Genomic DNA, 22,163 nt, shown 5'->3' on the forward strand with positions numbered 1-22,163 from the left:
TTGCTCATTTCATTGACTCCACTCTTGTACAATCCGTTCAATATGTCTGATGTCATTACCCTTTTTGACAACACTTTTTTTAGCCACTTCTGGCCTGTGGGCCTAATGAGGCCTGCAAGGCTTCTCCATTTGGCCCACGAGGCCATTTCAGGGAAGCCACACTCATCTCTCCATCACCCAAAGAAGGAAAGACACAGATTGGGTTGCAGAGGAACAATTGTGAGTGCACACTAAGCTTTGAGAGTTCGGTGCTATTTGAATATGGTGTATAACATGCAGGTCCTGCTACCCTCTTTCTCCTTACGCGAAAGAATCAGTTATCCAAACATACCCTCCCCCTCTCCTTTTTATGAGGATTACCCGCTCTGGGATCCCACAGCTAATTCTCCCCTGATCTCCTCACTGGCCCAAATAGGACTAACTTAACCAGCTAGCCCTAGTGATCATCTAATGTTTATTTAAATTGATTTTTGAATTCTGAATTTATTGTTATTCACGTTTTATACTGTATTTTATGCTGTTTTTTGTTGCCTCAATTAAGTGTTTTAAATTTGTTGTTAGCCACCCTGAGCCTGGTTTTCTGAACTGGGAAGTGCAGGGTATAAATAAAAAATTATTATTATTATTAATAATAATAATAATAACAACTAATTATGCCCAAACATCGCTATACGCACCACACCCAGAGTTTGCCCACATTCTTTCTTCCTTACTTGTTTGTGCTCTGCTGCTTGGCTGCAGCCATTTCAGGAAGAAACCATGGAAGCCGGGGGGGGGGGGGGAGAGATAGGAGAAATGATGTACAGTTGTACCTTGGATCCCGAACCCCTTGCAAGTTGAACGTTTTTGCTCCTGAACGCCACAACCCCGGAAGTGAGTGTTCCGGTTTGCGAACTATTTTTGGAAGCCGAACGCCTGACAGCGCTTCCGCAGCTTCTGATTGGCTGCAGGAGCTTCCTGCAGCCAATCAGAAGCTGCGCTTTGGTTTCCGAACGTTTTGGAAGTCAAACGGACTTCCGGAATGGATTCCGTTCGACTTCCAAGGTACGACTGTATTAGAAATGTTCCCATAGGAATCAGTGAAAATTGTGGATTAGTTATGTGAACACTCACCTAATGAACCATTTCCAGGGAATACATTGTGCTCAGTAAGTGGGACCTGTGTGTATCTTGTTGCGCTGCTTTCGGAAGGGGTGGGATACACTCAAGCAATTGAGCTCCTGCGTGTGTTTACTCCCTGCTGAAAGCAGTGGAATACAGTAAAGCACCAAATTCAGGCCACCTCAACAAAGGAAACATCGGGAGCACACTCTTGAGTCTACTCTTGCAGACACAGCTTTGCATTACCTGTGTCTTTTCTGGTGTATGCTTCTGTTTTTAGCTAATTCATTACTCATTTCACCCAAACACAGAATGATGCTTAGAGTTTACTATTGTGTTTTGGCTCTTGAGTACTGCAAGACCTGCTCCCTGCCTTGCAGGCCTTTTCCCACCTGGCCAAGAGGGCGGGACCCTGATTGACTCCAGCTACAAAATCTGAGGCTGCTGAATGGACTCTTGGGTTGGGGTATTGTTTAGGCGTTTTTGTTGTCTGGGGCGGGGGGTGTTGTTGCTATTATTGATATTAATTTTTGCATCTTTATTTTAGATCTTAAGATTTATATGAAAATTGTTCAGTTTTGTTATTATTTTGTTTTATTTATTACTTATTACTACTTTTGTTATGTTTGCGATTACGTAATTTTTTCCCACGTTGTAAGCTGCCTTGACCGTGGTTTTAACGATGGAAAGGCGGCATACAAATAAAATGATGTATGTCTCTTTGTAATTAAGTATGGACTGGTCTGAAATAAATGAACAACGAATTGTAGGTTATAGACAACAGGCAGTCAACTTTTGAAAGGTCACGCTTTTTAAGGACAGTCCCCTACCACTTTGAATTCCAGGAAGCTAATAAAATGGGCATAATGTTCTTTCACAAGCAATTAATCTAGATTAAACCATGTTGGCTACTTTGTGCCCCTGACTCATTTCTCTGATATGCATTTTAAATTAATAAATATTCAGTTGCTTGGGTCTCTGTGCTAATCTGACCTCAGTGGTTGGGCAGCCACGTCACGACTACTGAGGAAGGTTTCTACTGGCACAGGGGACAACTGGCTTGAAACCAGAGTGCTAGAATGCCCCTGTATTAACCTGTTAGGCTTTTATGTCAATGGTAGCATCTGATGGAGCTTTGAAGCCAACAGGATCTCCCCACCTCACCCCCCACACTCCACCCCCAGACCATGATTCTGAACCCTTGCTCTGTGACCTGCACAGGGCTTTATATTTATATATATTTATATATACAGTATATGTAACATAAGCAGGTGATCCTTGGTCTGTGGTACTGGTGCTAAGAGACCTGCTAGACTATAGTATGTTTGACCCATACATTTAAAATTCATTCTTTCCTGCTTCATCCGTGGCCTTTTCTAGGTTGACTGGCACCAGCTGGATTATCTGGTAATTGACATGCCACCTGGGACAGGAGATGTACAACTGTCAATCTCACAGAACATCCCAATTGCAGGTATCTTTTTTATGGACTTACAGTGCAAGCCTAGCTGCGCCTACTCAGAAGTAAGTGCTGTAGAATTCAGTGGGGTATATTCCTTAGTTGTGATTAAAGATGAAAAGCGCCAAGAGGCTTTTTGAATGGCAGTAACAATTTCTTAACTTTAGGTGGCATCTAAAGGGATCCAGAGTGGTGGAGCCATTTCACACTTTGTCTCATCCCTCTGTGTTGTCCTTTCAGAATGCCTGCCCGCCTCCCTCCGTCAGAAAAGGTCTTAACTCCCATGAGTTGAAAAATTAGCCATACATTAAACGTCTCCTATTTTCTCTTTAAATCTTAAATTATTTTGGCTCTGGAATTTAAAGAGCAGTTTGATTTGAGGGTGGGAGGAGTGATGGGGAAAAGGGATCTTGAGTAGCAAATATTGAACATACAGGTTGTATTTTATTGTTGTGACCTGGTCTGAGATTTGCTCAGTGATGAAGGGGGTGATAAAAGTTTTGCAAATAATGATGTCCGAAGTGAAGAACCGTGTTTTGCAATCACCTGGTGAAGTGGAGTTGGAAACAATGCTTTTAAGTGAATTGGCAAACAACAGTAAATGTTTCCAATTCATATACAAACACTGGGTAGCAGCTAGGTGTTCAGTATGAGATATATCTGTGGTCCCCAAGTTGCAGCCATGCACACCCTAGCATGCTCAGCCTGCCAAGACCCCCAACTCCCTATACATATTGTTGAAAAAATGTATATAATTACTCTAAAAAAGAAGAATTAAGATAAATTACTGATTAGACTATTGTGGAGAGACCACTTCACACCAGAAGCTGTCTGGCTTGGTTTGCAAAGAAGCAATTTAGATATAGCCAGAAGGAATCCTGCATTGCAGAGCTTTTAAAGTAGGCTTAGATGTCTCTTTCTGTTTGCCTCATAAGAATCGAACTGTTTTCAGTAAACTGGCTTTTTGCTATTGGCGGATGGCTGTATAAATAACACTAGCCATAAGTTGGTTTTTATTGAATAATGTTGAAGGCAGAGCAACGAATTTCTACATACAAGATTGTTGAGAAAATGTGAGCCAGCGTCAGTACATGTCAAAAGAAGCATAATCCAGGCAATGTCTTGTTCATTCAATCATCCTTAAAGTAGTTCATCTCTGAAAAGTGATTAGGTAAAAATTATACATTCTGCTTAAGCAGAGCTGTTTCTCAAGTGAATTTCAGTCGCATTTGCTGATTTTAATGATCAAAATAATTTCATACTTATCAATCCTATTAATCCTGCAGAGGCAATACTGCTTAAGGGGGAAGAATTTGAATCCTGTTTCTCAATGAGATTGTCACATATTTGATTTATGAATATTTTACTATGAATGAATGAATAAATGTGTTGGGAACTGTTAGGGAGTGGGAGGGAAGGAGTAATTGCTAAGTAGGAAATCATGTTTATCTCAACTATAATGGTGGGTTTTTATATGTTTGGTTAGGTGTAGGCAAGTTCCAGAATTGGAAGTTGCCTGAAATGCCTGTAGTAACTTGTGGACTTTAACTACAGTACTAACCATGTGAAAAGAAAGCAATTGAGTTAATGGAGGCAAAGTCGTAATTTCAAGGCATTGTTTTCAGTGGCTGCTTTGCCATAGTAGAAAGTGCTTTCACTTGCGTAAGTTGAGGCACCATATTTTCACTGATTCCCTCCCACCCATGAAAACTTTTCCAAAGGGTTGGGAGACGCCTTTGATCAGGAGGGGAAATGACATAAAGAGCTGCAGAATATCTGGTTCCCCAATTTGCATGAACTTTCTGCTCAAGCAAAGCCACCATTAATCTTTAATAGAGTTCAATATGTGTTTGCGCATGGCAGTGTTCTGTGGAATGAAACAGCCTAATGAAGCTCAATACTAGCATTCTTGACAATATTGGCTGTAACAATGGCATATATTTCCTTTCCCTAGGGGCTGTGATGGTGTCCACTCCTCAGGATATCGCTTTACTGGATGCACGCAAAGGAACGGAGATGTTCAAAAAAGTGAATGTGCCGGTGAGCCTTTACAAATGCAAGTTTTGTATTTAATGGGTATGTTTTAAGATGGGCGTATGTGGTCCAGGGGCCAGACTGGTCACCAGAGCATTTTTTTTTCATCTGGCCCCTGGAGGCCCTGTCAACTTGTAACCAAGGGATGGTGATTTTTTTTTTTTGCCTGCAATTCAATCTTAAGGGAAGATCTGCAGCTTAGTGGGTAGAGTGCATGGTTTGCATGCCAAAGGTATCCAGTTTGATCCCTCATGGGTCTGGGAAAAACTGCCAGCTGCAGTGGGTGGGTGGTCTGATTTCAGTATAAATATACCGAAGAAAGTCACAATTTTGCTTATAAGTAAAATCACTTTTCTTCAAAGTTGAAGGAAACCCACAAGGCTAATTGTTCTGCCATTGTAAAGCAATTAGTATTAGATGCATGGTGTCTGACCATTTGTGATCAATCAGTGGAGCAGGTTTTTGACTCGCCCCCACAAAGCCATTTGAATAATACAGTGGTACCTTGGGTTACAGATGCTGTAGGTTACAGGCGCTTCAGGTTACAGACTCCACTAACCCAGAAATAGTACCTCGGGTTAAGAACTTTACTTCAGGATGAGAACAGAAATCATGTGGCGGCGGCATGGCGGCAGCGGGAGGCCCCATTATAGCTAAAGTGGTACCTCAGGTTAAGAACAGTTTCAGGTTAAGAATGGACCACCAGAACGAATTAAGTTCTTAATCCGAGGTACCACTGTAGTGGCCATTTAGATAATACCATCTTAATAGTACAGAAGGTGATAGTACCTGTTCTCTAAGAAGTTTATGTTTTTCATATGTTCTAGTTGTTGATACTTTTTTGGGGGAAGAAACTTGCCTGTATGATATAAATAACAGATGAGCTCTGAGGTGATAGCAAAATTATTTCAGAAGTGAATTGTGGGTGTACTGCTTTGCTATACTAAAATACAGCCTTTGTAATCCTAAATATACTACAGTACAAATTAACCTGAAAGTTGCCAGCTATACTCCTACATAGCACACATGCAGTTTTCCCTTATTTAGGTATATTTGAGAAGTTTGAACGAATGAGTTTTCCATACAGAGAATTTAAACTTTTAGCTGCATGGCTAGCAAGGATGAATACAAATTCATGGACCTCCTAGGTCTGGCACTTTCAAGACCTGCCATAAACCAGGGGAGTTGAAAATGAAGGACTGTAAAGGGTGCCAGTTGATGCAGATCTTGAGAGTGACATTGTTACTTTACAGTGCTTCATAAGCAAACAAATTGAAAGCTCCCCTCCCCACCCCAGACAATGGGGGAAGACAGCAAAGATGAGTAGGGGAAAATATTTTTTTGAGAGACACCATTCTCAGATATTTTAATCTGCTCTTCAGAGTTGGTGAGGGTTTCTACCACATGTTTCTCCTCTCACTGCCAACAAACCCATCTTTTGATTTGAAACATACAAAATCTGAGAGACAGTAATATTCATTGGAAGAACCACTGATGGTTAAGTATGAAGCTAATGGTTAAACATGGTAATACTTTAAAGCACAATGAAATATGGAGAAGTAAATAATAAATCAAAGGAGGTATGTGTTATTTCACAGTGTGTTATACTTGTACAGCTAGTACTTAATCAAGACACAGCTTAGACAAAAACCCATAAAAAGGCTGTTTATCTTCTGCAGTTCCTTACAGAATTACTCATAGAATTTGGTATCTGGGGCAGGATGTTCCTGAGAACAGAACAAAAGTCTCATTATAAAATAGCATGGGCTGAAAGTTATCGGGACATCGCTGGTATACATACTATATAACAAGTCAGTTTCAGTCATTTCCACACTGCTGGCTTTAAAAAATTTTTTTTTTGGTAGACCTGTTTCATTTAAAGATGAAAGTGTTTCAAGACAGATAAACAAATTATAAATAGGACAGAGCCGAAGTGCATTGCTTTTCCGTGAATATGTTTAGCAGCGTCAAAAAACTTTATCCACACCCCTGGTGACCTCCAGAATTTTATATGAAAGGGTTCAAACATGTTTGCCAGCACAGGAAGTATTGCCCTCATTCTTACAATGTTTGACCTCCGTGAGAGCATCAAAGAGCCAAATATACATAGTGCCATGGCACCGTATTCCATAGGAGTGGCAGACCTGTAGCGCTGAGCCAGATCTTTCCCACCAGATCCAGTGTACTGGCAGCGGCAAAACCTGCGCAGAACAATTGCCACCCCAGGGAACATCAGAGCAGATTGGAGTGCTCCTACCTGCTTCTGGAATGCTCAGTCTTGTTATGGTGGCAATGCAAAAAGGAACCAAGGTACCTTGTTCTGCTCCAATTTGCCACAAGCGAGGAGGGCGGAGGCGTGGGTTGAGTAGCGCTAGGCAAGAAGGAACACTTTTTAGGTTTCCCCCCTGCTCTGGGAGTGCTGGCCACAGAGTTGGTTTTTTCCTTCCTAAACCTATCAGAGAGCATGGGGGGACTTCAAAGGGCTTTCTTTAAACCCACCATGCCCGTACCATTAGAGCTCTCCAGCGGGAAAGGGACAACGGGTTGGTGGCCTTTGTGTGGCAAGAGTACGAGTGTCTGGGTGCAAATGGCAGTGAGTTTGGGTTGGCAGCGCCCACTTTGGCAGCTCCTACCACTGGCCTTCCAGGAAGAAGAAGGAGCTGGAAGTAGCAGCAGATTGAGCAGGTCATAACAAGGAATTTGGGGTGGGTGGGAATTGGGGTGGTCTTGAAAAGAACATTTTTACCTATGTTTGGCACAGCCCTAATGACAAAATATAGATAACCCACACTATTGCCTACCTTTAAGAACTATTCTTCATGTGATGTATCCTTAAGCTTAATTAAGAATAGTATCAATCATCTCTGTAAATAGTTTCCTCTTTTTAAAAATTAAACTCTGGCAACTGTGGTGCTGGTTCAATTAGAGTTATGCCCACGGAGTTCACTTGTCTTCTGAAACTGGAGTAGCTTATACTGAGAATGTACTAAGTATCTGATATGGAATCAGAGCTGAAATATCTCTTTGGGCATTTGATATTTAGCATCAGTATAATATTATCTTTGATGCAGTTGAGTTGCATCTTATGCTTGCTTCAGCAGCATATATACATAACCAGCTCCATTTCAGATCCATTCCAGCCCTTTTCTTCTGCCTCTGTCTCCCTCTGCTCCTCCCTTCTGCTTTCATCATCCTCTGCCTGCCTGCCTGCGTGCCTCCTCCTCCTCCCTTCTGCTGGTTGGGGAGAGGGAAGGCAGTGGAGAAACAAGGCAGGCTCCCACCTGCCAGCCAAGGAAAAGGTAATTTTGGTTATACGTGCAACCCGTGGAACAAACCCTTGTGTATATGATATGTTGCAACTGTACTTCCTATCCGTGTTTGGTATGACACTGTATGCTCTGCCTGAACCTCATATGATGGCAAAACCAAAACACCGCACTTTAATACCACAGGTGAAAATTTGGTCAAATAAGCTCCCTTCAGCTTCAATTATCCAGTGCATGAGGTGGGCAGTGGGGATGAGCATGCTAGTTTGCTTCCCCCCCATTGCCCCCCCATTGCCCTCAACTTGTGCAAGGAAGGTGTCTGCATGAAGCAGTGAGCCTTCTATATCTGTGGAGGCGCTCTGCACATTTTGGAACCCTGATTTTCTAAGATTCTGTTGTGTTTGGGGTGCCTTCACAGATACAGGCAGCTCCCTGCTTTGCACAGTCACCCTCCGTGGATTGAGGGTGACAGGAACGACAATTGGAGGTGGGCAGAGCTAGCATGTTTCTCTGGTCTGCCCCTGGCGTTGCTTGGAACATGCTGCATGCTCAAAGCTCATCAAACTGCCTAATAACTGAAAAGCCTGCCTAAACAAGTAGCTGGGCAAAACTTACAGATAATTTTTCAGGGCTGGGTTATTTGAAATAGTTCTTTTCCACCTCTCCTGTGCTCAAGGCAACTCGCACAATATTTCAGAGATTAAAAAGTAAACATTGGGGGGGGGGGATACAGCAGCAGTGATCAAGACACCTTCAGCTCACAAAAGACTTCCTAAACAGATGGGTTTCCTAGCTGCTCCTAAAGGCAAGAAGATTGTTCCACAACTACTCAGCTTCTTACTGCGGCTGAGCTGATTTCCTGCAATTATGACATTCAGACAGGATATCTGAAGTGTAGCTCTCTCTCTCTTAGTGATCACTCGTGGCCAAGTGAGATTGTCTTCCATGAACGCAGGTCCTGGTGCCCGTAGGGTCCCATCTTCCTGGTGAAATTATATTTGAAGTAAACCTTCCATTGTCAACATTCTTTTACCATAATCATGGTCCAGGGGTGATTTCAGGGTGGATGGGTTTACAGCTGGGGAGGGGAGATTTGTGGCAGGCATGTTGTGCCCATATGGTTCTCAAATGTGCCCATGGGGCCCACAAAGGTTGGCAAACCATGATCTAGAGCATTTACGGGATGGTTAGGGCTGACTGAGTGCCAGATGGAAATAGGGAGGAGGGATGTTCTGCTGTATATGTGACAGACACAGACTATACTAAAGAACAGACTGCTGTGTTGACTTCTAATTAGGGCCTCTTTAAAAATGGATGTTGGCCAGACCATAGAAATTAAGATCAAATGAGCCTGGTTCATAGCTGTATTATAAGAGCCAAACCATGCTCATAACTGCGACCGCAGACTGCAGCCATAGTCAACCTATATGCTGGCAGGGGAGGTGAGTGTCTGTATGGACAGAGGTGTGTTTGACAGTTTTTATGGCAGCCAATTGCCTTGAATGTGAACGCTAGGTTTCAATGGAAAAGTGGCTTGCTCATTCAGCCCAGTGCAACATAAACTGTCAAAAACACCTCTGGATATGCACACACTTCTTCCCAGCTCATGCATACTGCCGCATAGAATTGCAGCCCTAATCTTGTGCTGCATACCAAAATCAGTTATTTTGTCTGCATTTGTTTTAACGTTTGGCTATATGTGTTTTAAATATTTATACTGTGCCTCCAAGTATTACTATTAGATATGAGAGGAGAAGAGACATAATATTTGTTGTACGTTTTCCTCAATTGTTATGCGCTAAGACACACTGAACGGGGACAGGGAGAGGCAGAAGCTATGGAAAACAGTGGTGACAAAGGTCAGCTTCCTTCTCTCATCTTATAGCCAGGCCCAGAAGCTCCTTCATTGTAGAGATGAAATTGCTGTGCACCCCTAGATTGCCTTTCAGTAAGTTCTTTCGAATTCTGGCTTCTGTCCTAGTGAACTTCCAGAATTACATCTGCACACACCCTGAATAGTATGCACATCCAAATGTCCTTTATGCAAAAATCAACCCAGTTTAATAGGTATCCATAATCGGGCTTGGTGAGTTTTCTTTTGGGAAGGCGTTCATTGCCATATGTACTTTTGGGGATTCCTCATGCAGTCGTATCTCAGCTCCCGAACGCCTTGGGAGTTGAACGATCTTGGAAATCCCGAACGATCAAAAACTGGAAGTGAGTGTTCTGGTTTTTGAATGTTCTTTTGGAAGCCGAACATCCTGCGGGGCTTCCACAGCTTCCAATCTGAAGCCATTCTTTGGTTTCTAAACGTTTCGGAAGTTGAACAGACTTCCGGAACGGGTTCTGTTCAACTTCCGAGGCACGACTGTATTTGAATTTAACAAGCATAGCACACATGTGCTAGGTTTATATTACACCAAACTCTTAAGTTAGCCTCAGAAATGTAATTTGAAACACTGAGTTCAAATCTGTTGATAATAAATAGGCTTAATACCGCAAGTAAGAGAGGCGATTCTAATGTTTTTCTAGGCTTGGGCAAAAGGGAGAGAAACACTAGTGTGCAGAATGTGGTTTGAGTGATGAATAAAATATAATTAGTCTCCCCCCCCACTGTCCTCATTAAGAAAGAAAGAATTGATGTTACATACAGCCTTGCTAACTTTCCTGACAGGTTTTCTAAGTTAACTCAGTTCATTTAGCTTTTAAAGCGACATCTAATATAAGTGCATTAGGTTTTCCTTCAGTAATTTGTCACATCATGTCAGATGTCATTATTTCTGTTGTTTGATTTTTAAATATGTTTCTTTTCGTTGGAATGAATAGAAAATCATAGTTCTTTCCTCCCTGCTCCTCATCCCCCCTTGTAAGTGGTGCAATGAAACTGATGCTTTAAGGGCATAAATATTACAGAGAATGTTCACAGTTTTCCTTTAGCTTTGGAATAATTTGGCTACTAATGATGAGTTCAAATTCAATTGACAGTCAAGGCAGCAGATAGCCTTATTTATTTAGCCTGTTGCTCTCAACATACCTACTTGAGAATAAGCCTTATTCCACAAAGTGGGATGTAGTTCTGAGTGTACATGCATAGGATTGTACTGTTTGTTCAGCTCACACCTTTTTTGCAGAGGTTTTGAGCTCATTTGCTTGGTGTGAGTTGGAGCTGAGAGACTTAGAAAGTTGGCAGCTTTGAATTTGATAAAAAGTAGCTCTGACTCGTCAGAGCTTGAAGCAATAATAATAATAATAATAATAATAATAATAATAATAATAATAATAACAACAACAACAACAACAACAACAACAATAATAAATTTATTATTTGTACCCGGCCCATCTGGCTGGGTTTCCCCAGCCACTCTGGGCGTCTTCCAACAGAGATTAAAATACAATAAAACACCAGTCATTAAAAACTTCCCTAAACAGGGCTGCCTTCAGATGTCTTCTAAACATCAGGTAGTTGTTTATCTCTTTGATGTCAGATGGGAGGGTGTTCGACAGGGCGGGCGCCACTACCAAGAAGGCCCTCTGCCTGATTTCCTGTAACTTGGCTTCTCGCAGTGAGGGAACCGCCAGAAGGTCCACGGCTGTTGTTCCTTTTGAGTGGGCAGTGATTTGAAATGGACGCTGCTTACCAATTTTCTTTCTGCTTGCTCAACCTGTGAACTATAATCTTCCCAAAGTAACTGATCCTGCCTGGGATCTTCTTACCGCTCAGAGAATGCTGGGTACAAAAAACATAATTGTAATGGATGGAATTTCGTGTTGCGCTATGACAGTTCTTCTATCTACATAAACAGCCTGTCAAATGGAGCAATCCCGTTTCTTCTCCCCCTGCACACAGCCCTGCAGAAGTGCTGATTTGGGCACCAGATTGTGGGTGCCCAGCGGTGTGCGCATTGCTCTGCCACCACCTGCCATCGCAGTGGCGCCAGAGAGCCAGCAGAGGTAAGGCACTGAGCGGTGGCAGCCAAGCAGCTCTCATGTGTGACAGCTGGGCACCCACAGTGGAAATTTTGTGGGTGGTGCCCAGGCATCCAGATCCCCCAGAGATGGCACCAGTGTGCTACCCCTGGGTGTTTCCCCAGCCCCCCCCCCCCGAGCCAATGGGGGTGGAATGGGGAGTTTGGGGAGAGAGGAGGGGGAGGAAATCCCTGGTGCACAAGTGGAAGTCATTGCATTGGGCTTCTGCTGACAGGGCTCGTTAGAGTAATCCTGCACAACATATTTTATAGCATGCTTCATTATCCTATTCATGATGTCAAAATTGTGAAATGTAGGCATGAGAATAATTTCCCTACCATCTAGAGTGGGGGCACAGCTTTTCTTGTATGAGTAATTGGTAAGTGTCTGGATTTATTTCTGTAAGGTTGGCAAGGTGGAAGAAACGAACCTTTTCCATTTTTTATTTAGCCTCTTTCTAACCTTTCTGAGTTTTTCTATTTGCCAGGTCTTGGGGCTTGTTCAAAACATGAGCCTTTTCCGGTGCCCAAAATGCAAACACGAAACCCACATTTTTGGAACTGATGGTGTGAGGAATCTAGCCTGTGATCTTGGTCTGGATGTTTTAGGTAAGAATGTGGTGATTGAAAGTATTAAATAAGAAAGAAGTAGAATTAAATCCAGAGTTATTTGATTGCTGTTTAATCCTCTTGAAATAAATGGACTTCAGGCACTCAACTTCTGGCAGTGTGTTCAGGACTACTGTGTTATATAGAAGGAAATGCAGAATATGATTTATTTGGCCTTGATTCTCCATATCCACTGTTTTACATCATACATGTTTCCAAGTACAGTGTTAATATGACTGGACTTGCATGTATCACATCATAGGAACCTTTTTTCTGATGAAATTGTGTTCAGAAAGCATCTGACTCTTTAAAAGAGGGAGCAAGGGAGAGAAAGAAGGTTGTTGTAGTGATCTTCTGTTTCCTGAAAGAAGATGGCTTATCGGCTAGGCGAGAAGCAGGTCTCCGAAGTTCTTCAGCTGGGGTGGAACAGACCTTCCCCAGCCAGGTTTCTTGCGAGGGTGGCTGCCCATGTTTGGATTTGTAGGAACAGTTCATATGGCTCCATATCCCTCACCCTAATTGAGGATGAGTGATAGATGCAGGAAGATAGGACTAAGGGGCGGGGTCCACAACAAAGAGATTTAGTCAGACCAACAGATTTACAGGCAAACTTTAGGTAAGGGTGGGTTGGTTTAACCCCACCTGCCCTTTTTCTACCCTACTGTCCGATCAAGGCTCGAAGTTGCACCTTCCCTAGATGAACTTTGCCATTTGGGGCCATTACCTGTTGCTGCCCCTCTTGTGGTTTCTGATAGCTTACCTGGTCAGGATGCAAATGCAACAGCTTCTGTTGTCTTCACCTCTGGCTGCAGCCTTCATATTTCAATCTCAGGTGTGTCATTAGCAAGAGGAACTACACATTTTTCTTCCCACAGCTTGGCTTCTTTCTCAAAAACTCCTACCACCACCACCACCACACCACCCATTTTACCATATATGCTCTGTCCACTGACTCCTCTCACCTCACAGCTCCCTCTCTGTCTTTAACCCTGGTCTGTAGCTCTGCCTGCCATGGCCCCTTTCCCCAACCTTGTGCTTTCTTTCGACACCTTTCTCTGCTCTGGAGCCCCTTCAGACTGTAGCTCTCTCAGCTCATAGGATAGCAACGCAGTTATGGCTGAGCGGAGCAGCCACGAGGGCAATTTGACCAGGAGAATCTGGCCCTCCACGCTGAAAATAATTAACAGTCCCCGATGAAAATCATTCTTCTGCGTTGAAGCCTGCAATGTTTCAGGTATAAGCTGGTAATGAAATGTAAAATGTGGCATACCTCAATTAAGCTGGTAAATGAGATAATTGTGCCTGCTAATGATTTATATTTTCACACCGTGCTGTAATTATATCAGTTCATACAGATTATCCATTTAGAACCAGGAAGTGAACTTCATAAAAAAAAAATTGTCATAGAAGCATTAGGGGCTGACAGAGACCTAGCAGAGCAAGGAAATCCATAATTAAAAGTACACAGTTGGGTTAGCTTGGCTGTCTGCTGGAAGCGTAATGAGGATTGGAGTCTGGGATCTTGTTTCAGCTGTCACTGGTACTGACCACTGGTAAAAAGCCTCCCATGGCAAAACTTCCTGCAATTAGAGCTGATTCATGGTCCTTCTGACGTGCACCTATATATCGGAGCACATAATTAGTGTAGAGTTATCTGCATCAGATACGCCAGAGAGTCATGCAACATGATTGTATCAAAAGCAAGAACTGAGCAGCATGTTCTATCAGTGCAAGGGTTTTGAATCATTGAATTATAGAGTTGGAATGGACCTCAAGAGTCATTTAGCCCAACCACCTGCAATGCAGGAATCGCAACTAAAGCATCCATGACAGATGGCCATCCAACCTCTGCTTAAAAACCTCCAAGGAAGGAGAGTCCACAACTTCCCAAGAGAGACCGTTCCACGTCGAAGAGCTCTTACCGTCAGAAAGTTCTTCCTGATGTTTAGTCAGAATCTCCTTTCTTGTAACTTGAATCCATTGGTTCAAGTCAAACCCTCTAGAGCAGGAGAAGACAAGCTTGCTCCATCTTCTATGTGACAGCCCTTCAGATATTTGAAGGTGGCTATCAAATCTCCTCTCAGTCTCCTCTTTTCCAGGCTAAACATACCCAGCTCCCTCAACCATTCCACATAAGGCTTGGTTTCTGCTTGCACAACAGGATTCCCCTCTGTAAATATCTTCTGGGGTTCCCCCAATCCCCTAGAGGAGATTTGTGTATGGGGGGGTCCCCAGTCTAAAGCTTCTGGCTCCCCAAGACCACTGATTTTGACATCAGTAGCAAAAGGTAAAAAGAAATAAAGCAAGAATGGCATTGGGACAGAGCTTTAAATTTCTCCACCAGCCCAGCACCTTGAAAAGGATATAAATCGCATCTTCTCCGTCATCAGTTTGATCCTTTTACAAGCAAGCAAAGGATAATAACCCCTTCTCCTCAGTCGATATACACATATAAGTTGAGGAGAGGACTGTGCAAGTGGGCATGTGAGATGACTGATAAGCCCTCCACCTCAGTGGCGTAGCCAAGGATGAATGCGGGCCAAATAATGTTTAGTAACCCCTGGAAAAGTGTAAAACAACAGACAACAATTTATATACATGTAGGAATGAACTTTCAACATCAAGAATATTTTATCCAGCTTCTGCAGTGTGTGTTTTCTAAATTTTAAACATTAGGTATCAATATTGATTATCCTTCACAGGTTACCTTAACTTGTTTTCATTTAAGGCCCAAGCCCAATATTTGTAACAAACTTCATGTAACAAACTGGGTACCCAATACTTCTGAGAAAGGGATGGAATCACTGCAGAATTGTGGGTGACTGACTTTTGAGAACTTGGACTGATCTGCTGGATCCCCAGGCCCAACCTTTCATCACAGCAAGGGGACAAACAGGGGCTTTTGTCTCATGGATGGCAGAGTTGTGGCTCCGGCCTGGGACACTGCATTAGCTGTGGCAAATGCACCATCAGCTATAGAATAATGGCAGTGTAGCTTTCTGCCCCAGCACCAAGGAAGTCTCTTTACCCATGGGCCTCTGCACCTGTGGAGAGGGCAGTCCACAGCATCACTTAGCTCCTCAGTTCACCCTTGTAGGGAGCATTAGATTTCTCCCTTAAAATTGCTTTCTGTACAGCTATTCTTACCATTTTATATATAGATTTGATTTATATTCAGCCATTGCGTAATAATTGTCATTGTTGGAATCTGAAAAAGTTTAATTTTCCACAAGAGATTTTTGTTTTTAAAGGATGGGACCATCCTGTGTGTTATTGTGCCATTTTTCTTTATTTCCGTGGCGGTCCCCTGCTGATTAGAAAAGCACAATACGCAGTTGTTAACTGTTGGAAGGGAAATTAATTGAATATGTAACAAGCACTTAATTAAATCAGTGGTTCCCTAATAACAATAACACTTCCTTTCATTTTGGCAATTAAATATTTAAGCCTGTATTTGAATATTGATTAGGATGTTACAGTTGTGGAAATCAGCAGGGAATGAACTGCAGTACCGAAGAAATAACGTGGAGCGTGTAGTAGCTGGAAGCTGGGAAACTTTACTGCAGACCTGTTCTGTGAGCACTAGGCACTGCATGCATTCGGCTGGCCTTTTAGCTTGAGTTTTGGTATAGCAGGGCCACGGAATTCTGCACTGCAGCACAAATGAATTCAAAGCCAGTTTTTGGTTCCAGACCAGAGTGGAGACTGGAAAGAAAACAGAATGCCCAGTGGTGCATGGAAGTCCGACATGCTTTCTTTTGTCACCCTAAATAGGTCATCGTCTATGAATTTTTGTTCCCATTGGGTAATTGCAGCAGACAAAAAGGGAAAAGACTCTCCATTTCCGTAGATGACTGTAAGGCAGGGTTCTATCTAGCAGTAAAATAAAAAAATATGAATAATATTTCTTTAACAAATAGTTTGAATGACTTCGGCAGTGCATGTATTTCAGCTGATTTTCATTCAAGTGTTGCTACTTACTGCACTGAAATATGAGTAACACCAGTGCTAGTTGAATTTAGGGCGTGTATAAAATATTGAGCTTAAACGTCAATTTATGGTCTTCATACAGGTGACATTCCTCTACATGTCCACATAAGAGAAACATCTGATGCTGGCAAGCCTATTGTGGTCTCACAGCCCCAGAGTGACGTGGTGAGTTTTAATATAGTTTGCGTACAAATCTCGTCTTGTTCATTTTTGCTTTGTTTATTACAGTGCATGTGCCACAGCTCCCAGCAGAATATTAAAAACACAATAAAACATAAAACATTAAAAACTTCCCTAAATAGGGCTACCTTCAGATGTATTCTAAAAGTCAGATAGTTGTTTATTTCCTTGGCATCTGATGGGAGGGTGTTCCACAGGGCTGGCACCACTACCGAGAAGGCCCTCTGCCTGGTTGCCTGTAACCTCACAGTGAAGGAACTACCAGAAGGCCCTTGGCGCTGGATCTCAGTGTCCGGGCTGAATGATGGGGGTGAAGACACTCCTTCAGATATACAGGGCCAAGGCCGTTTAGGGCTTTAAAGGTCAGCACCAACACTTTGAATTGTGCTCAGAAAGATCCTTCCATGCTAAGAAATAAAAGGAAAATTCAGAAGATTTAATAAATAGACCTTGAAGAACACTTTTCACATTATTAGAATTATTCATAGAAAAGCCGAAGGCCCAGTTCTATCTGATGATGAATGGAATATTAAACCTGCACATATCCATTAGAAAATGAACATATTTATAACATGATACGCACCCTGTGCAATCCAGCTACCATTTTATGCCCCCAAAACGTTCCAAAGTGGGGTGAAAAGAATTTGCTCACTACCTTCCTATCCTAATGTCTAATAAGAAAGCCAACAAGATGCAAAAAAAATTAAAATGTTGTTACTTTTCACAAGTTTATGATAAAGGAAATAATATTACCTGTGCATTCTTTTAAAATAGAAAATTAAGATATTTATTGTGTCATATTGTCTGTGCTTAGGAACTCTGAGATACCTGTTTGCCTCCTGTGTTAGGTGATATAGATACATGTGCAATCCTCATAAGGGACCCAGGCATGCAACTTGCCATGCCTTATAGTTTCACTGTTGCAACTGGCATAGCTGGCTTCGTTTCAGTTTTAAAATACTTTGCATGATTGGTCATGGAACTGCATTGGTGAAAACTACAATGTACGTCTTGACTCTGCATGTGGTTTTACTTACCCACACACAGAATGGTCCCTTTGGAATGTGTCCCTTGTGCTTTTTGTGCAGGAGTGTCTTCAGAAATCATAGTTTAGGAAGTGGCCAGGAAGAGGAACCTCTCTTTATAAATCTGTAAAGCTTTAAAGCAAGACAAAGTTCATGCCTTATTTCTGAAGTTGAGGCCCCAAGGTCTTTTGCAGTCTTCTGTTCATCTGTAGTTACACCTTGATAGCATTTCTGCCATTTCTTGGCTGTTTTATTTCTCTTTGCACTACAGAGCAGGCCTTTGGCCTCCAATTGATGGGTCAGCAAATTGTTAATGTTAAGCTGTCAACTTTTTCCTTTGCTAAGGAAAACGCACACCTTTCTTTGCAGAAAGATGAGCTATAGAAAATCCCATTTAGAAACCTCAAACCAAAAAGAACAGAAAAATCTCTAAACTGAGAACATAGTTTATTAATATGAAGACAGTTCAGAATGATAAATGAGAACTGTAAATTTCTCCTTTCCATTTCCCTCCATTAAAATTCTCTTGTTTCACTTCAATCCGTCTTGTGTTGCTTAGAAATGATGGCACAAACAGTTCCATCCAGCTTTATAATCAGATAAATAGCCCATTAGGAAGAATATGAGTAGGAGAAAAAGTTCAGCATGTGTACATGTTAAGTTTATGAAAAGTGGAATCTAGGTTTGTTGCGGTTTTGATCGATTCTTGCCTGCTGTTGAAAGATGCAACAAGAAGGGAAATACCTTATTTAAAACTCTCAAATTCCCCCCCCCCCCGCAATAGCTAATGATCCTATATAGGAGTTTCAGTGGGGACTTGCCAGTGCAAGGTCTCCCCATCCCATCCGGCGAACCGAAATTTCATGGCACAGAAGCTGCATTATTTGTCAACATTCTGCTGGTGACACATTTTTTCTCTTACAATTAGAAAGTGTCTAAACGTTTCATTACATAACAGCTCAGCCAAGGGGTGGGAGCTGGTTTGCTGGTGACAGAAGACAGCCAGTTTGTTGCCTGTTTTATATAATATTTTATGCTGTTTTACTCTGACCTAGGAGATAAACACATTGCCATTTTTAAATATTTTTACAGGCCCAAGCCTATCTGAAGATTGCTGCTGAAATAGTGAAAAGACTGCCAGTTTCTCCAACTTAAAGCCATATTTTTGAGGTTCTGTGACTAGAACTCTACCATTTGAAGTGTGACAGAAGAAATGATATATTATGGAACATGCCTTATTTTTTATTTTGTCTTGGAAAATTAAATGTCAGTACCAACTTAGTGTGATTGTCATATCAAACATTTGAAACAAACTTTCAGCATGCTTTAGCAGCAAAAAGCACCAAAGACCCAACACATATTTGGAACTTCAGATTTTTAGTGCATCATTGAGTAGGCCTGGTGTTAAAGAGGAAGAGATATTTAAAGAGATTTTAGCATCTTTATGTAGGTACACTGACAAACACCAGAATGCACCACTGCATGTGTGGTCAGTTTGTTTCTCTCTGTCATGTGTCTGAATTAAAGATGAAGATACTAGAAATGTAAGATAATTATGCTCAGCTTTGAAGAGTTATCATTAGCCAAGATTCACTTATAAGCAGTCAAACAATTAACGAAGAATCCCAAGACTGGCTTTTTTATGCATTCTCTTATCAGCTTATGTTCGATCAAAAGATAATTTTCTTATTGTAATTGTCTGGGAAAATTGCTCCATTTCCTTTGTCTTGTTGAGCCTGAATAAACCCCAAAATCAGCAACAAGCTCTTCATTAAAATTAGATGCATCTGAGATCAGGTTGCCAAAGGAGGAAACAAGTGATAAAAATTAATTACTGATGATTGCATATATGAATATTTTCCCGCTAGGAAATAATAGCCCTGAATCTATAAACAAAAAGATCTAATTGCCCTTTTTTTATCAGTGCATACTGCGTGGTTTTGTCTGAATTTCCTACTGCCTTAAGTCTTGCATCATTATTTTGTGCTGATAGAGCCGGTCACAGCAGGGGGAGGGGGAACTGAATATGAATGCATCTAGGATTTAGGCTTACATAAACTGAAAGTGTGTTTGTACATAATGGTGTATTAGTGTCTGTCTATTCAATTCTACATCTTTTTGGTTCATACTACTATTTGTTCCTCTTACATAGATTCTAATGATAACGTACAATGACTCATACACAGAATAAGGAAGACAACGGGTTGTATTCAATATAGCACTAAGGTGAGCATTCCATCAGCACAATAATTTATTCTTCGTGGTGGAACATTTCCCCCACCCTGCTCTCACCCTCCTGCATGCCATCTAAATCTGTTTCCCTTGCCTTGCAAATCTAGGGATAGCTAGTGCTAGTTCAAAAAGTTCGTCCTAAAATTTTACTGAAAAGGTTACATGAGTAGCTGTCTGATTTTCAGATTTTAGACTGAATTCCTGCCATTTTGTTCTCCAGCATATACTATTCAAATAAATACAGTCTCCCTATGAATTCACAGGATCTGAGATAAAACATGGTAATGATACTGTTACCATAGTTGGATAGTGTCTTCGAAGCTACCAGCATGAGTTTGATAAACCTGCGGGAGGCAGTGGAAGACAGGAGTGCCTGGCGTGCTCTGGTCCATGGGGTCACGAAGAGTCAGACACGGCTAAACGACTAAACAACAACAACAAATGATACTATAGGTAATGGGAAATAAGTATTCTATCAAGGCTTTCCAAAGCAGGCTTCCCAAGGGAGCGAAAGTGAGATAGATTGTCCTGAGGCCTTATTCTAGGAGTGCATCTCTCAGCACCACTAAGTTATTTAGTGGTTTGTATTGTAGAGGCAAGGTGCCTCCCATTCTTCCTTTATACTGAGCTTGACTATGATGACTTTTATAGCACTGATTGGCTTTTGGAGAGACTGGATCCAGATGCACCATTCTCAAGTTTCCATCTTGGAAGGACAAAGACACATATTTTCTCCCTCTTGTTTATACTGAGCGTTGGCAAACTGATTCTATGATTAAAAGTTTCCTAGAGCGTCCATGAAACGTTTCTTTATTTTTGTGTTGCAAATTTTTGTGTTGTGTTTAAACAAGAAAGAAGGGATTTCTGCAATTTAGTAACAAAATAAATCAGCAATACTGATTTATAAATCCTTGCATCTTTTATCCATAACAGGATCAAAGTAGCTGTGCATGCATGTATGAATGAATGCTATTGTTGCCATGTGGACTTCTGTTTGGAATACACTAGTAAGAGTTGTTTGGCATCCATCTGTCTCAGGAGACAATGGAAGATTATGCTTTCCAGGGTGAAGACAAACTATTGGAGAGTTACAGCACCAGGTGTGGCTGTAGAGATGGATATGAGAGAGACATGTTTTGTTGCAGCTGATGCATGTGTAGCTTGGCATTTCTTCTTTCTGTGCTTCACTCAGCGGTCATTCCTTCTCTGGTTGCTGCTATGGATACACAACCTGATTGTCTCCAGACACTGCAAGAGATTCCCACGTGTCTGCAAGAGATTCCCACGTGATGGGGTTAATGTTGCCATCACATCCTGGCATATGATGCCCCAAATCTTCCTGATGCAGTGCATGTGGGAGGCATCATTACTGGCAGGTGTAAGTTGCCCATGTCTCACTACCATAAAGTGGTATGCTCAGCACGCAAGCCTGGTAGACCTTCATCTTGGTATTGGTCATTGGCCTCACATTCTCCCACACCCTTTTGGAGAGGCGAGCCGTTGCTACAGTTCCTTTGCCAAAATGCTCAGCGTTGATGGAGAAGTTTTGGTTATGGTGAACCCAGGTAGACTAAATTGTCTAGCTCCTCAAGTGTGTGGTCACCAGTGCTGATGCTTGGAGTGCTGGTGATGTTCTGACCCAGGATGTTGGTCTTTGTCAGGTTGATGGTAAGGCTGAACGCCCTGCAGGTTTGGGCAAAACTGTTGATGAGACTCTGTAGATCTTCCTTGGAGTGTGCTGTCAAGGCTGCAAACAACATCTCTCAGATAAGGACCTGCTGCACTTTTGTCTTGGCATGGAGACATGCCAAGTTGAACAGACCCTGTCACTCCTTGAATGGATTTACGCACTGTCTTCAGTCTCGTTGAAGGCATATGAAAGCAACAAGGAGAAGAATATGCACAAAGAGTTGGGTTGAGAACACAACCCTATTTTATACCACTCTTTATGGGATGGAAGTGAGAGCTGGACCATAAAGGAGGATGATCAATGAAGAATTGATGCTTTTGAATTATGGTGCTGGAGGAGACTCTTGAGAGTCCCATGGACTGCAAGAAGATCAAACCTATCCATTCTTAAGGAAATCAGCCCTGAGTGCTCACTGGAAGGACAGCTCCTGAAGCTGAGGCTCCAATACTTTGGCCATCTCATGAGAAGAGAAGACTCCCTGGAAAAGACCCTGATGTTGGGAAAGATGGAGGGCACAATGAGAAGGGGACGACAGAGGACGAGATAGTTGGACAGTGTTCTCGAAGCTACTAACATGAGTTTGACCAAACTGCGGGAGACAGTGGAAGACAG

At 42.0% G+C, this 22,163-nt stretch overlaps 1 protein-coding gene across 6 annotated transcripts in view; it reads left to right on the forward strand.

Annotated features, from left to right (window-relative positions):
* Positions 1-19,702, forward strand: part of NUBPL (NUBP iron-sulfur cluster assembly factor, mitochondrial) — a 56,236-nt gene extending 36,534 nt beyond the window's left edge. For 5 of the 6 annotated variants that reach the window (XM_083619336.1, XM_083619339.1, XM_083619335.1 and 2 more), the window contains 5 exons: positions 2,482-2,575; positions 4,515-4,600; positions 12,314-12,434; positions 16,507-16,589; positions 18,722-19,702. In XM_083619336.1, the coding sequence (XP_083475462.1) occupies positions 2,482-2,575; positions 4,515-4,600; positions 12,314-12,434; positions 16,507-16,589; positions 18,722-18,784 (447 nt within the window). In that variant the 3' untranslated portion in view covers positions 18,785-19,702. Of the gene's footprint in view, positions 1-78; positions 220-2,481; positions 2,576-4,514; positions 4,601-12,313; positions 12,435-16,506; positions 16,590-18,721 lie in introns of those variants that run through there. The other variant, XM_083619340.1, reaches the window with a different exon arrangement.
* Positions 19,703-22,163: the final 2,461 nt, after the last annotated feature.

Source organism: Podarcis filfolensis, assembly GCF_964270895.1.
Source record: "Podarcis filfolensis genome assembly, chromosome: 1".
Lineage (NCBI taxonomy): Eukaryota > Metazoa > Chordata > Lepidosauria > Squamata > Lacertidae > Podarcis > Podarcis filfolensis.